The sequence below is a fragment of the Sarcophilus harrisii genome, chromosome 2, assembly GCF_902635505.1.
Source record: "Sarcophilus harrisii chromosome 2, mSarHar1.11, whole genome shotgun sequence".
In the NCBI taxonomy this organism is placed as follows: Eukaryota; Metazoa; Chordata; class Mammalia; order Dasyuromorphia; family Dasyuridae; genus Sarcophilus; species Sarcophilus harrisii.
In genome coordinates, this window is record NC_045427.1 from 47229494 (window position 1) to 47243270 (window position 13777).

At 45.3% G+C, this 13777-nt stretch overlaps 1 protein-coding gene across 2 annotated transcripts in view; it reads left to right on the forward strand.

Annotated features, from left to right (window-relative positions):
- Positions 1-13777, forward strand: part of PIEZO1 (piezo type mechanosensitive ion channel component 1) — a 167319-nt gene that overhangs the window by 115893 nt on the left and 37649 nt on the right. For both annotated transcript variants that reach the window (XM_031950144.1, XM_031950143.1), the window contains exons 6-11: positions 4759-4924; positions 5592-5805; positions 8310-8481; positions 8755-8844; positions 9298-9376; positions 12838-12935. In XM_031950144.1, coding sequence (XP_031806004.1) covers positions 4759-4924; positions 5592-5805; positions 8310-8481; positions 8755-8844; positions 9298-9376; positions 12838-12935 — 819 coding nt within the window. The remainder of the gene's footprint in view (positions 1-4758; positions 4925-5591; positions 5806-8309; positions 8482-8754; positions 8845-9297; positions 9377-12837; positions 12936-13777) is intronic.

Sequence of the window (13777 nt, forward strand, 5' to 3'; positions counted from 1 at the left end):
GTAGACACAAAACCATATACACCCAACAATTGCAATCACCCTCCATCCCACACTCATGCGGGATTCACATATATGCACATATTTACACACACACACACACACACACACACATATCACACTTGAACCAAGAACAGAATGTCCTGCTCTGAGCTTCGCAGATGTGAGGCAACAACTATTCGCATCCCAGGTTCCCTGCTGGAAACTTTGCTGCATGTCAGATGGGTCCATTAGGAGAGGGAGCTGAAGCTGGCCTAGGTTCCAGCCCGTGGGCAAGCCTGAAGTCAGCAGGCCCTTTTTCCAAGCACCTGCCTTTCCCATCAAACACAAATTCTGAATCAACCCTCCCCAAATGTCATAATATTCCACAGCAGACCTCTCAGTGGGATTTCCCAGGACCTGGGCCAGGGGCAGGTGGGAATGATGGCATGAGGGAACTTTACATGTGACGGCTTCTCCTTTTTTCTCAGTGCCCCCCCTCCTTTCCTCTTGAATCTTGTCCATTAGCCAGTCTGGGCACTTGGGAGCAAGGCTCAGACTCTCCAGATGGGCTTTCTGACTTAAGATCGCTGGGCCCCCCCCCTCCACCAATCACCCAGCAGTTTCCCCCAAATCCTTTCTCACCTCTCCTTTGTCTCCTGACATGGTCAGAGGTGTTTCTGTGGTCATCTTAGTTTATAGAAGTACTATCCATCAGGGTAGAATTCAGAGGGTTAGATTTGCAATCAATCTTCCCTGTTTCTCAAAAACCTCTGATATGTTTCTTTTTTTCAGCAGATACTGTATCTCTTAATAACTTACTTTTCGGATAAAATAGACTTCTTTTCCTTTTGGAAAATGACCTCCTTCCACCTTTGGTGGGGGCTCCCTGGTTCTAATATTGTGGAGTTTAGTGATCAAACCCACATGCCCCATTGACATAAAGTCCTTCCCACTCACAGCAGCCTGACTTTAGTGATCTCTCAGCCCCAGCGTTGGGGCAGCTAGGTGGTGCAGTGGATAGAGTACTGGGTCTGAAGTCAGGAGGAGCTAAGTTAAAATCTGGCCTCAGACACTTTTAACACTTCCTGGCTGTGTGACCCTGGGAAAATCATTTAACCCCAATTGCCTCAGCGGGAAAAAAAAAAAAGAAAGAAAACCAAGTGTTTTAAAAGTCTTTTAATATATAGGTCTTAGTGAATCAAATAGGACTCCTGACCTTTTTTTCTTGATTCACTCATCAAAAGTCATGGGTCCTCTCCTCCACGGGAGGAAACTCTTATTTTAAAATAGTTTTAGGGGCAGCTAGGTGGTGCAGTGGATAGAGTACCAACCCTGAAGTCAGGAGGACCTGAGTTCAAATCTGGTCTCAGACACTTAATACTTCCTGTCTGTGTGATTCTGTACAAGTCACTTAACCCCAATTGTCTCAGGGGGAAAAAAAACTAAAAAAATATTTTATTGAAGCTTTAAAAAAAAAAAAACCAAAAGAAATCAAAACATCACTGTCATTTACAAATTATATACTTCAATTCTTCTGCCTCACCAACAGCCAGGTTTTATGTAGCACTTTACATATATTATCTCATTTGATGCTCACAACATGGATGCTATTATTACTCACCCTTTAAAGATAGGGAAAATAAGATAGACACAGGTTAAATGGTTTGCCCAGGGCCACAGAGCTACTAAGTGTCTGAGACAGGATTTGAATTCAGCTCTTCTGATTTCAGTCTCAGAACTCAAGCCATACTGTTTAGTTAGGCAGGAAGAGCCCTAGCTTGTAACAGTGCAGTTAAACAAATCAGACTGTGTCAGATGTCAAATGTCAAATGAGGTCAAAACATTCGCAAAGAGCTTTGCAACCCTTACAACTCTAAGTAAATGTTGGGGTTGGTGAACCTGACACCCAGTGATACCTCATTAGGCTCCTGTGGTCCACCACCTTTTTTCAAAGAAGGGTCATAGAGTTGATCAGTTCTGATGTCTGTTCTTTCTGGTTGTGTTAACTGTATTCTTCCACTTCCCCCCTTTTTATTATTTTCCTTTTTTCTGGTTACACATGTACATTAATTTTTTTAATATGCATTTCTTTATGAATCATTTTGGGAGAGAAAAATCGGAACAAAAGGGGAAAATCACGAGAGAAAAAAAAGAAAAAGAAAAAATGAACATAGCATGTATTGATTTACATTGTTTCCAATTAATTGTATTCTTGACTCTAATTAGTGTATTCTAGGTCAGTTGATTAGGTGATGACAATGGATAGAGCACTGGGCTTGAAATCAGGAAGACTCGTCTTTATGAGTTCAAATCCAACCTTAGATACTTAACAGCTGTGTGATCCTGGGAAACTCACCTAATTCTATTTCCCTCAGTTTCCTCATATGTAAAATGAACCAGAGAAGGAAATGGCAAACCACCTCATTATCTTTGTCAAGAAATCCCCAAATGTGGTCATAAAGAATCAGATATGACTGAAGTGACTGAACAACAAACTAGTCAGTGAATAGCCAATATGATATATTGGCTTTTGTCAGAGGATGCAGGATTTAAATCCTGCCCCTGAAGCTTCTTATCTGTGTGACCTCTTTCTATTGCCTTCTATCTAAAAGGATTGGGTTGGAATTATAAATCCCTTCCACCCCAGACCATCATCCTTTCAAGGCTCATATAAATTTTCCCAGATTGCTGTGAATTCTTGATATACATAACTTCTTAAGATATATTCATATTTCATTATTTCATTGTGCATTTTGTCAAACCTTCCCCAGTTTACCGATTGCTCACTTTCTTGTGTCTTGCTAGCAGAAAAAGGTCTGCTATCATTATTTTGCTGTATATCGGACCTGTTTTGGTTTTACTTCTGTGAGTTTTCAGTGGTCTGTAGTAGGGTCATGGGATCAAAGGGGTAAAGTCATTTTTTTAAAATAGCTTCAAATTGTTTCCCAGAATTATTGAACCAAATCATAACTCCATCAGTAGCATATCAGAAAGCCTGTCAGGGAAAACGCTTTCCTCATTGCATTCATTGACCCTGTTCTCTAGAACAGTAGTTTTCAAACTTTTGTTCTCAGTATAATATAAAGATACTCAGTTCTCAGTATCTTTATATTATTAAAAATATTGAGGATCTGTCCAAAGAGTTTTTGTTTATGTGGGTTATGTTTATAGATATTTACCATTTTTAAAATAAAAATTAAATTTGAATTTTGTAGACCCCATGGAAGGGTTTCAGATACTCCTAGAATTCTCTGGACCACACTTTGACAATCACCAATCCAGAGAGAGGATTCCTAATCTGTTCTTTCATGTGTGTCTCTCATTGGATTGTGGCCAAACAATGCAATAATCTACTACCATTCCCCAGGATCAATGAAATACAGTTATTCCTTCTACATCATGACTTCTCCCATCGAGATTTTGCTATATTGCAGGTTGGCATAAGAAATTAAATGAGAATTTTGGGGAATTTTGCAGAAGCTGCAGAATGTGTACAAAAGCCAGCAGATGACACAGAAAAAGTTTAGAGATTCTGAAATGCCTAAAAAATTTGTATAGTTTTATAAAATGTAGCTTATGATCCAATACTTAACCCAAATTTTACAATAAACACCTCATAAAAGAAAAAGAAAAAATCAGACTTCTCTAGTATTAAGATAGAGCCAAGTAATTTTACACAGATTTTCCACATCACAGGGGCACCGTCCCCCTAACTTCTGTGAGATGGAAAGTACAACTGTATATTGTCCATCTCCTGACAGAGAGGTGACGGATTCAAGATGTTGAACAAGACACATTTTTGGATATGGTCAATGAAGGAATTGGTTATGCTTGACTCAGCAAATTTGTTACAAGGGATTATTTTTTTATTTGTTCACCCCAGTGGGAGAGAGGGGGGATAAATGGGAGAGAGAGAGAAAAAAATTAATAAGTGAAAAAAAATTAAATGCTTGTAATGAACATCTGACACGGGTCAGACTGTCCAAGACTCCAGTGTGCCAAGATAGAACAAATTCCAGCCCCCGTGACCCGTCTTGGTCCAGAGCAGATGTTTTCCCCCTGATGGCATATTTTCTCCAAAGCCAAGGGGAAAATGTCTCTGCTTTGGAAGCTCACAAGAGGGCTAAGAAAAATGGGTATTTCTTATTCATTACCTTTACAGATAACTCAGTTACTTGACCCTGCAGGAGCCTACAGGAAAAGTAGCTCCTACTTGGGAAAGATCAGGGTGTCTCACCCCCAGACTGAGAGTGGAAGAGGGACCAGGCAGCCATTTGGGTTTGATTTTTTGGGAAGAATGGAGCAATTTAAGATTACCTACTCCCTAGGACTTTCTCTGCACCCTTCATCCCACCCCAGCTGCCAGTCCTCAATAGGGAGTTGCAGGGGAGGAGAACCCTATGTGGAAAGGGGAGCCTGAACCCCTGAGAAAGGGTGTAGGATTATGGGAATTCATGCCAATTTAGGGTGACATGGTGGAAAGACAAGCTTTATAATCAGAGGACATAAGTTTGAATTCTGGCTTTTCTATTATATCTGTCTTATTTCCTCTCTCTGGGCTTCTATAATAATGAAGTCAAGCTGAAGCAGATGATCTCCAAGGTGTTTGTTTTGCCCTAAATTCAATGATCTAATGATCTCCTTCCTTCCCTCCTTCCCTTCTTCCTTCCCTCCTTCCTTTCCTTTCTCTCTCCCTCCCTCCTTCTCTCTTTCCCTTTCTCTTTCCTTTCCTTCCTCCCTACTTTCTTTTTCCCCCTCCTCTCTCTCTCTTGAATTCAGGACAATGATGAGAGGGAGACCAATGCTAATCATCAAGTGTGGCCACAAGGAATTCCAGAGGCCTCAAATCGGGCATCCCGCCTGGCCGTGAAGCTCAGGGTCACCGTCCATTGGCTGCTGAAAGCGATGGGAAACACGTTGGCCATCGTATTGTTGGCACTGGCAGGTACCCATCCAGACACTGACCCTGAGATCCTGGCCTGAACCATGGCTAGGGCACCACCTGGGCATCAGCTCAGAAGTGAATGGCTTTTAAGGACTTTGTCCTTCAGTCCCCATCCCTACCCTAAGACAGAGGACTAGAACTTGACATCTCTGGCAAACAGTTTCTCTTCACCCTGCCTAAGCCACACTTGGAGATCCCCATTTGTGTGCCCAAGTAGAATGAGTCAAGATGAAAAGCCAATAGAGAGTCTGGAGGTGGGAAGAGTGGAAGTTAGGAGACCTGAATCTCAGCCCAGCCCTTAACTGCCTTTGTGACCTGAGACAGACCCCTGTCCCTATGTGAACTTGTTTCTTCTTCATTAAAATGAAAAATTTTAGAGTAAATGATCTCAAGGCTCCTTCTGGCACTACCTATCCATGATCTCCAGCTCCCATCTGGCAAAGGGAACTGTATATAGAAGGTAGAGCTGTGGGAGGCCCCAGCCCTCCAGTCTGGAGGAAAATCCATATGACTTGGGCTTAATGACTACTAAAGTCTTCCTTCTTCTCAAGCCCTGAGCTTCCGAGAGGACAAGGGAAATCCAGGATGCCCGTGATGTCTCCCCCTCTTTCCCATCTCCTCTGGCTGCTGCAAGTTCAGGTCTGGAGAGTGTCTTGTCTTTCTGCAGGTATCACTCTGCCCTCTGCCTTCTCCAGCATCTACTACTTGCTGTTCCTGGGCCTCTGTACCTGGTGGGCCTGCCACTTCCCCATCAGCCACCTGGGCTTCAATGCCCTCTGTGTGATGGTTGGCTGCTTTTCCGGTGGCCACCTCCTCTGCCTCTACTGCTATCAGACGTCCTTTATACAGACACTGCTTCCACCTGCTAGCATCTGGGCCAGGTAAGGGGACACAGATACCGGGACGTGGGAGAGCCTGTCTATGACCAGACTTCTAAGTAGCTCGGCACCTGCGCCTGTGATGAGTAGGAGTCAAACCACTGCCCCATCCCATTTGTCCAAGATCCAGGGAGGGCTAAGATCCTGAGACTGAGCCAGCTGAGCTGGACTTCATACCCTATAAACAATTTGGACTGATATGCGTTTTAGTGATACTTTTTGTTTTTACTGTACAGTCATTCTCAAATATTCCCCATGGCTCTCTTCAATATTGAGATGATTTAAACCAGTTCCAATTGTTTAGGGTTGAAGAGAGTCATTCATACCCAGAGAGAGAATCGTGGGAACTGAGTGTGGATCACAACATAGCATTCTCACTCTTTTTGTTGTTATTTGCTTTCATTTTGTTTTGCTTCTCTCGTTTTTTTTTTTTTTTTTTTACTGGTTTGATTTGATTTTTCTTGTGCAGCACAATAATTGTATAAATATGTATGCATACATATATTTAACATATTTTAACCATATTTAACATATATTGGACTACTTGCCATGTAGGAGAGGGCAATGGAAAAGGGAGGGAAAATTGGAACACAAAGGTTTGCAAGGGCTAATGTTGAAGAATTGTCCACCCATATGTTTTGAAAAATAAAAACCACCAAATATTCCCATTCCCCATCCCAACTCCTATTCTCATTAAGATTTTCCTCATAATTAAATTGGGACTGGGAGTGGGAACTTATTGAGCAGAACTCATTGTGTCTGATAGCCTATGAGATATTCTACTCCCACCTCTCTTCAGGGAGCTTGGGAACAGAGGATAGGGGGAAATGGGAGGAGAGGGGCTGCCAGCTGGACCTGAAGCTCTGTGGGAACTGGTCAGGATGGAGCTGAGGTGAGGGTGTGGAAATACCCAACTGAGGCAGACAGGCACAGCTGTGCAATCACTGAGCATGAGACTCAGGCTGCTTGGAATGGGCCCGAGAGTGGGGGCCGAGGAGGGCCCCTTTTGCCCGCCTTCCCCCCACTCCCTCCCCTCAGTTCCTCAGGCCCCTCATCCTTTATGAAAACAGACCATGAGTCACCCCACAGCCTTGGGATTAGAGATTTATTGCGTGAAATCTAAAATGTGGGATTAAGTGTTGGAAAGGGATGCGGATGTCTAGAAAGGTCCATGAGAATCTTTCCTCCTGGCCATGAGACCGCCTCCACTCCCCCCAGATCCTGACCTTAGTACCAACCCCTGAGTCTCCTCATCCCCTGAACTCCTGGCTTCTTCCAAGTTTCCATCCCTGGCTATCCAAGAGTTCCACATCTCTGGCTCTCAATTTAATCTCCCCTCCTACCTCTGAGTTCTTTTCTCAGACAGCGTCACATAGCTGGGTGGTACAATAGGTACAGCCAGAGTCAGGAAAGCCTGGATTTAAATCTGGACGCAGACCTAGACCTGGATGACCCTGAGCAAGTAACACCCTCTCTGGGCTTCAGGTTCCCCATCATAAAATGGGTGTGATACTCACCTCCTAGGGTTGTTGTAAGGATGAAATGAGATATTTGTAAAGCTATTTGCAAACCTCAAAGCACCATATAAATGCTGGTTAGCATCTTGTTATTATTCTCCATTCATGTATCCCCGTCCCCACCTCCCATTTCTTCCCCAGGCTGGACCCTCTGTAATCCCCTGGTCTTGAGCTGTCATTTCCCTTTTTGAGAGATCTCTTCTTTCCTCACCAGCCACAAGTTCTAGTGTCCTCCCCCTCATTTGAAATCTTTATCTCCACCCTATTTCCTCAGCCTGTATTTGTCACATAACCTTAAACCTCTATCTTTTCTACAGTCCTAACCCCTTCCCCTCCCCCTGAATTCCCATCTCCCCTTTAACTCCCACCTCCCCTCCCTCCCAGCACCCATTTCCCTGCTCCCAACCTCCCATATTCTCTCCCCCGACTTCTCATGTCCCCTTCCCTAACCTCCCATCTCCGTAACCTTTGTCTTTGCTCCCTACCCTGGAGCCTCCATTTTCTCTCCCCTGAGCTCCCATCTTTCCTACCCCTGAGTTCTGATGTCCCCTCCTTCTGAGCTCCCATATCCCCTACCCCTGAGTTCCCATTTCCTCTACCACTGAGCTTCCATCTCCCCTGCCCTGAGCATCCCTCCCTGAGCTCCCATCTCCCCTCTCTTCCAGCTCCCATCCCCCCTCCCTCCCAACACCCATTTCCCTTCCCTCAACTTCCATCTTTCCTCCCCTCATCTACTATCTCTCCTCCCCCAAGCTCCCACCTCCCCTCCCTTCCAGTACCCATTTCCCCTCTCTCATCTCTCCTCCCTTCCAGGTTCCAGTTCCCCTCCCTCCCAGCACCCATCTCCTCTCCCCCTGATTTCTCATCTCCCCTCTCCCAACCTCCCTGTCTTTGCTCCTTCCCCCGGAGCCCCCATCTCTCATCCCCTGAGAGAACCCACAAATTCCCTGTGCTTGGGAGATGGGTGATTCTCCTGCCTCTCCACCCCAGGGTTTTTGGTCTCAAAGACATCGTCAGCCTCGTCAACTGCTCCAACCCCAACGCCCTCGTCCTTAACACCAGCCACGACTGGCCTGTCTACGCAAATCCGGGCGTCCTGCTGCTGCTATACTATACTGTGGTCTTGCTGCTCAAACTGAGGAGGATGGAGCCCTCTGACCAGGTGAGGAGCCTAGCAGGAGCCAACAATGCCTGCGGCTGTTCTGGGAAAGGGGAGAGAGATGTCAGGAGTGAAGGGCCCAGTTTCCTTATGTCTGGGAAAGAGTGCAATATTCTTGCATTTGGCAGACCCTAAGACGATTAGCATTTTAGAGCCTGTTTCCTCATCTGTGAAATGGGTACAGTAATAATCCTCATAAAGTTCTGGGGAAAACATAAAGCTTAAAGGTACTGCAGAAATGAGTTTTTGTTGTGATTTCCACCTTCCATTCATCAGAAGGAGGATGCTGAAGGAGAACAAGAAGTGGAGTTGATGGAGGTGGGCCAGGCGCCCAAAGGGCGGAGCCGAGCCATGGAGGAAACCAAGGTGAGAACCTGCCATTTTTCTGGCTCTCTTTAGATGGTGTGTCCCCCAGGGAACACTGAAGGCCTGACTCAGGACAGGCAGGAAGGGTCAGAGAAGGGCGTTTTTTAGAGCTGACTCTAGAGCAGGAGGAGATCTTCACCTGGTACCTATGAACCCCTGAGATCAATTCTCAGGTCCCTGCCCGTCCCTCAGGATTGAGGATTCTCCTTTTCAGAGGCAGCTGGGGAGTATAGTATATAGTGTCACCTAGAGTCAGGAAGACCTGATTTCAAACTTATCAGCTGCGGGACCTGGGCATTCAATCTGTTTGCCTCAGTCTCCTTATCCGTAAAATGGAGCATAATAATAGCTCCTACCTCCTAAGGTTGTTGTAAGGATCAAACTAGTAAAACATTTAGTGCAGTATCTGGCACATAGTGGGTGCTACATAAATGCTGTGAATTAATATTCCAGAATATGCTGCCAGGGAGTCCCACTGATTCCACAGAGAACTGCACCATACACGTCTTGAACAGCGAGACGCATCGTCCGGGTAAGAGCCTGAGGGACCGGGGGAGGGGATGGCAGTAAAAGGCTCGGTCCCGGCTATCTCTGTCTCTCCAGAGCCACGGCTGGTGACTGTGCTCAGTCCGCTTTTCCGACCAGCCAAACATTTAGCCAAGAGACGCTCCAGAGTCCGAATATTATTGGCTGAAAGTTGAGACCCATTTCCACCCTAGCTGCTGGGGGTGGGGCTGGCCAGGGTGGTCCCCCCCTTGTCGGGTCACCAGCTCCATCAGGGAAAGCCAAAGTGTGTCCCCTCTTGTGCTCTCTTCCCAGAGCTTCCTCACTCCCTCCCTTCACACCCATTTTAGAGATCTCAGCAGAGGTTCGGGATCTGGAGGGGTCTCGGAGGGTTCTCTGGTTCTGGGTTTGAGGCTGCACGTTACCAAGGGTCATCCAACCCCCCGTGGAAGTGGGTGGTGACGCTCCCGGGGCAGCCCACCGGCCTCGATTGGCAGCTGAGCTAAATCCGCCTCTTGCAGCTCCCCTCCCCTCTCCCCCAGTTCTGCTCTCTGTGTCCATGGGATTTCCACGACACCGGCCTCTCTGTCCCCGCCTTTTTACCCCAGAGGGACTGGCTCCCACTCGAACCCTGCTTGGGATGCGCTTTTATTAAGCACAGAGCACTGGGAGTCCTTAGGAAGAAGACGGGAGATGGCCAAAGGGGAAGGGTGGGGGCATTTGTGGGCAGGAGCGGCTCTCCCGGGCCCCTTCCCGGTCACCAGACGGGGGCTGATGTCCACTTTGAAGCCTAGTCCTTGGACTCTCTCTTTTCTAAATGAATTACTCCCTAGTTTGGCTCCTCCGCCAGGAGAGCAGGCTGAGAAGGTTTGCCCCCTGGTGGCCAGCTGAGATCATGCTGCTGCAGGTCGCCTGAATCATGGCCAGTGTGGAAGGGAAAGCAGGGGACTCTGTCCAGAAAGGGCCTTTTAGTGACTCTGTCTGCCTTAGTTTCCTCATCTGTAAAATGGAGATAATAACGGCACCTCCTACCCAGAGCTGTTGCTTTGCCGACCTTAAAATGCTGACTTTTCATTGTTATTCCCTTCTGCCCGGCATTTCCTATTCCCCTCTTCATAGACATCTGATTATTATATCTGGAAAAGAACTTAGTCCCCACCCCTTCATTTTACAGAGTAGGAAAATGAGGCTCAATAGAAGAAGTGATTTCCTCCAAGTCTCCCAGTAGAAAGCAGCAGGGACTGGATTTCAACCCAAGTCCCCGGACCCCAAAGTCATTAAGTTTTCTGCCTCCTGGTGTTGGCCATTGCTTCTCTCTGAGACTTCCCATATCTGGGGGCTCCAGGGAGCCCCTGACCTGCAGATGAGAGGCCACTCGGGGAGTGTGGGGGCTGCTGCCCATGGAGCTGACTCACAGGGACCATCCCGAGAATTCCTTTGAATCCTCATCCTCTTCCCTCAAGCCTGGTTTCCTGCCAAGGCTCCAGGCAGACTCCAACTTGAACTTGGCTTGACCTATCCCGTTCTCTGGGTCACCAGCTCCCATGCCCTCACACTGCATGGGTCTTGTGACTGAGGCAGGAATGGGGCTCGGGGGCCTCCTGTGGCCAGGGCTGAGGGCTGGACCGAAGGGATTGGGAAGTGCTGGGAGTGGGCTGTTCTTTAAACATCATTAGGCCACCCACTGAGTCAGTGAGAGAAAGAAAGTTTATTCCAGGGAAGAAGCTACTCTTTTTGCTCTTTATATTATTTTGGGTTTCATTCCCCCTTTTTGATGCACAATTCTATTGGGTAGTTTTTCTTTCCTCCTCCATCTCTTACTTTTCCCCTTCTGCTTCCTCTCTTCCTGTCCTAATCTCCCTTTCCTTCATCTTTGCCTCCACCCCCAACCTGATCATTCTCCTCATTCTTCTCCCTTTATGTGTGCATAAAGGTGCAGTGGATAGAGCACTGCATCTAGACTTAAGAAGACCTCAATTCAAATCCAGCCTTAGATACTTAGAACTGTATGACTCTGGCCACTTGACTTCTGTTTGCCTCAGTTTCCTCATCTATAAAATGGGAAAAATTAAAACACCTAACTCACAGGGTTGGAAGGAGCAAAGGAGAAAATATTAGTAACACTTAGCATAGTGCCTGCCACATGTAGGAATTTAATAAAGTTTTTTCCTTTTATAGTAGAGGGCAAGAAAGGAGGGAGATGAGTATTGTCTGAAGTTTAATCTCAGATTTGGCTCAAAGAGGAATAGCATACACACTCAGTTGGGTATAGAAATTTATCTTGCCCTGTAGGGAAATAGGAGAAGCAGGAGGGGGAAAGGGAAGGGCTAACTAGGTAGAAAGAATGGCGGAAACAGTAGGAGAAAGGGATAAGAGAAGAGAGGAGGAGTGTTAGAAGGGAAGACAAATTGAGGGAGGGGGTGGTCAGAAACAAAACACTAGTGAAGAGGGACATAGTGGAAAGAGAAAAAAGTATAAACGGGAAACAATAGGAAGGAAGGAAACACACAGTTGGTAATCATAACTGTGAAGTGTTCCATAAAACCAAAGCAGATAAGAGTGGATTAAAAAGTAGAATCCTACAATATATTGTTTAAAAGAACACATTTGAATCAGAAAGATATACATAGAGTACGGTAAAAGGCTGGAGCAGAATATATTATGCTTCAGTTGAAGTAAAAAAGCCAGGGGTAGCAATGCTGATCTCAAACATGGAAAAAGTAAAAATAAATCTAATTAAGAGAGAAAGTACATCTTGCCAAAAGATACCATAAATAATGAAGTAATATCAATACCAAACATATATGCACCACATGGTAGAGCATCCAAATTTTTAGAGAAGGTAAGTCAGCTAAAAGAAGAAATAGCAAAACTATATTGTAGGGGGACCGCAACCTCCCCCTCTCAGAATTAGATAAATCTAACCACAAAATAAAGGAGAAAGAAGTTAAGGAGGTGAATAGAATCTTAGAAAACTTAGATATGAGAGACCTCTAGAGAAAATTCAATGGGGACAGAAAGGAATATATCTTTTTCTCAGCATGGCACCTATAGAGAATGAACCATGTGTTAGGGTGCAAATGCTTGTTTCCTTCCTTTTTCCTTCTTCTTTCCTTTCTTCCTTCTTTCCTCCCTTCCTTTCTATCTCCTGACCTAGCCCCCCCTTTACCTCTTAATTTCCCAGCTTTTGCACAGAAACTATATTTCCATGGCCAAGCTCATCTGTAATTTTTATCCAAATGTTAGAATGTAATTCATAGGGCAGAAATACCTAAGAAATGACTAAGAGTAGGGGATACTTAGTTTATTGCGTCTCTCTTATTGAGCTTTGACTGTTGGCTTAGATTCTCTCTAGACTCTGGAACAGTTAGAATATAGGGAACAAAGTCATGGAGAGAGAGGAGAAAGGGAAAAGGGAAAAGATTAACAGCCCGGGTTGGGGGAGTATTCTTCTCTCATCTGCCCCCCTCAATCCTTATTCCTTTTTAGGAAGTAATCAAGCTGAGCCCAGGGAGACCTCATCTCTGCATGCCCTTGGCCATGTCATCATGAACCAGAGCTATGTGTGTGCTCTCATCGCCATGATGGTAAGGAAGTGAGTGCAGGAGACCAGATGGATGGTGCCAGATAGGGATACTCTGCCCATGACCCTAACACAATTGCTAATACCATCAAATCATAAAATGTCATGGTTGGGAGGGACCTAGGGATTTAGAATTTATGAACTGGAAAAGCCATAGGACATGGCCCGTCAGGATTGGGAGGACCATAATACAGAGAACATCAGCATTGAAGCAGATTTAAGAGCATCGATTATCAAAGGTGGGAAGGAGAGACTGTCAAACATGGAAGGGACATTAGAACATAGAATGTCAGAACTGAAAGGAACCTTAGAACAGAGATTGTCAGAGCTGAGAAAGACTTTAGAACAAAGAATATCAGAAAAAAAAAAAGTAAGCAAAGAATATCAGAGCTGAAAGGGAACTTAGGACAGAGAATGCCAGAAATCAAAGGAACCTTTGAACAGAGAATGTTAGAATTGGAAAGAACTTTAGAAAAGGGAATTTAAGGACTGGGAAAACCCTTAGATATAATCTTTTTCAAATTCCTCATTTTGCAGATGAGGAAACCAGAATCCAGAGGGGGAAATTTCTTAGACCATGACCACACAATTAGAGGGCAGGGGTCTGAATGAAAATTCAGGTCTCTTATATCCCAGTCTAAAAGTCTTTCCACTAATTTCCTTGCTGCTCAAGGGAAAGAAGGTGACATATTTCCTGAAATCTTTCAGGAAGAGTACACTCAGGGACCATCCAAATAGATCCATTCTCTTGCCCCTATGTGTAAAAATGGTCACAGCTACTATACCCAGTAGGCATTAGAGTCAAAAGACCTGGGTTTAAAGCCTGTCTCAGCCACTATTATTTAC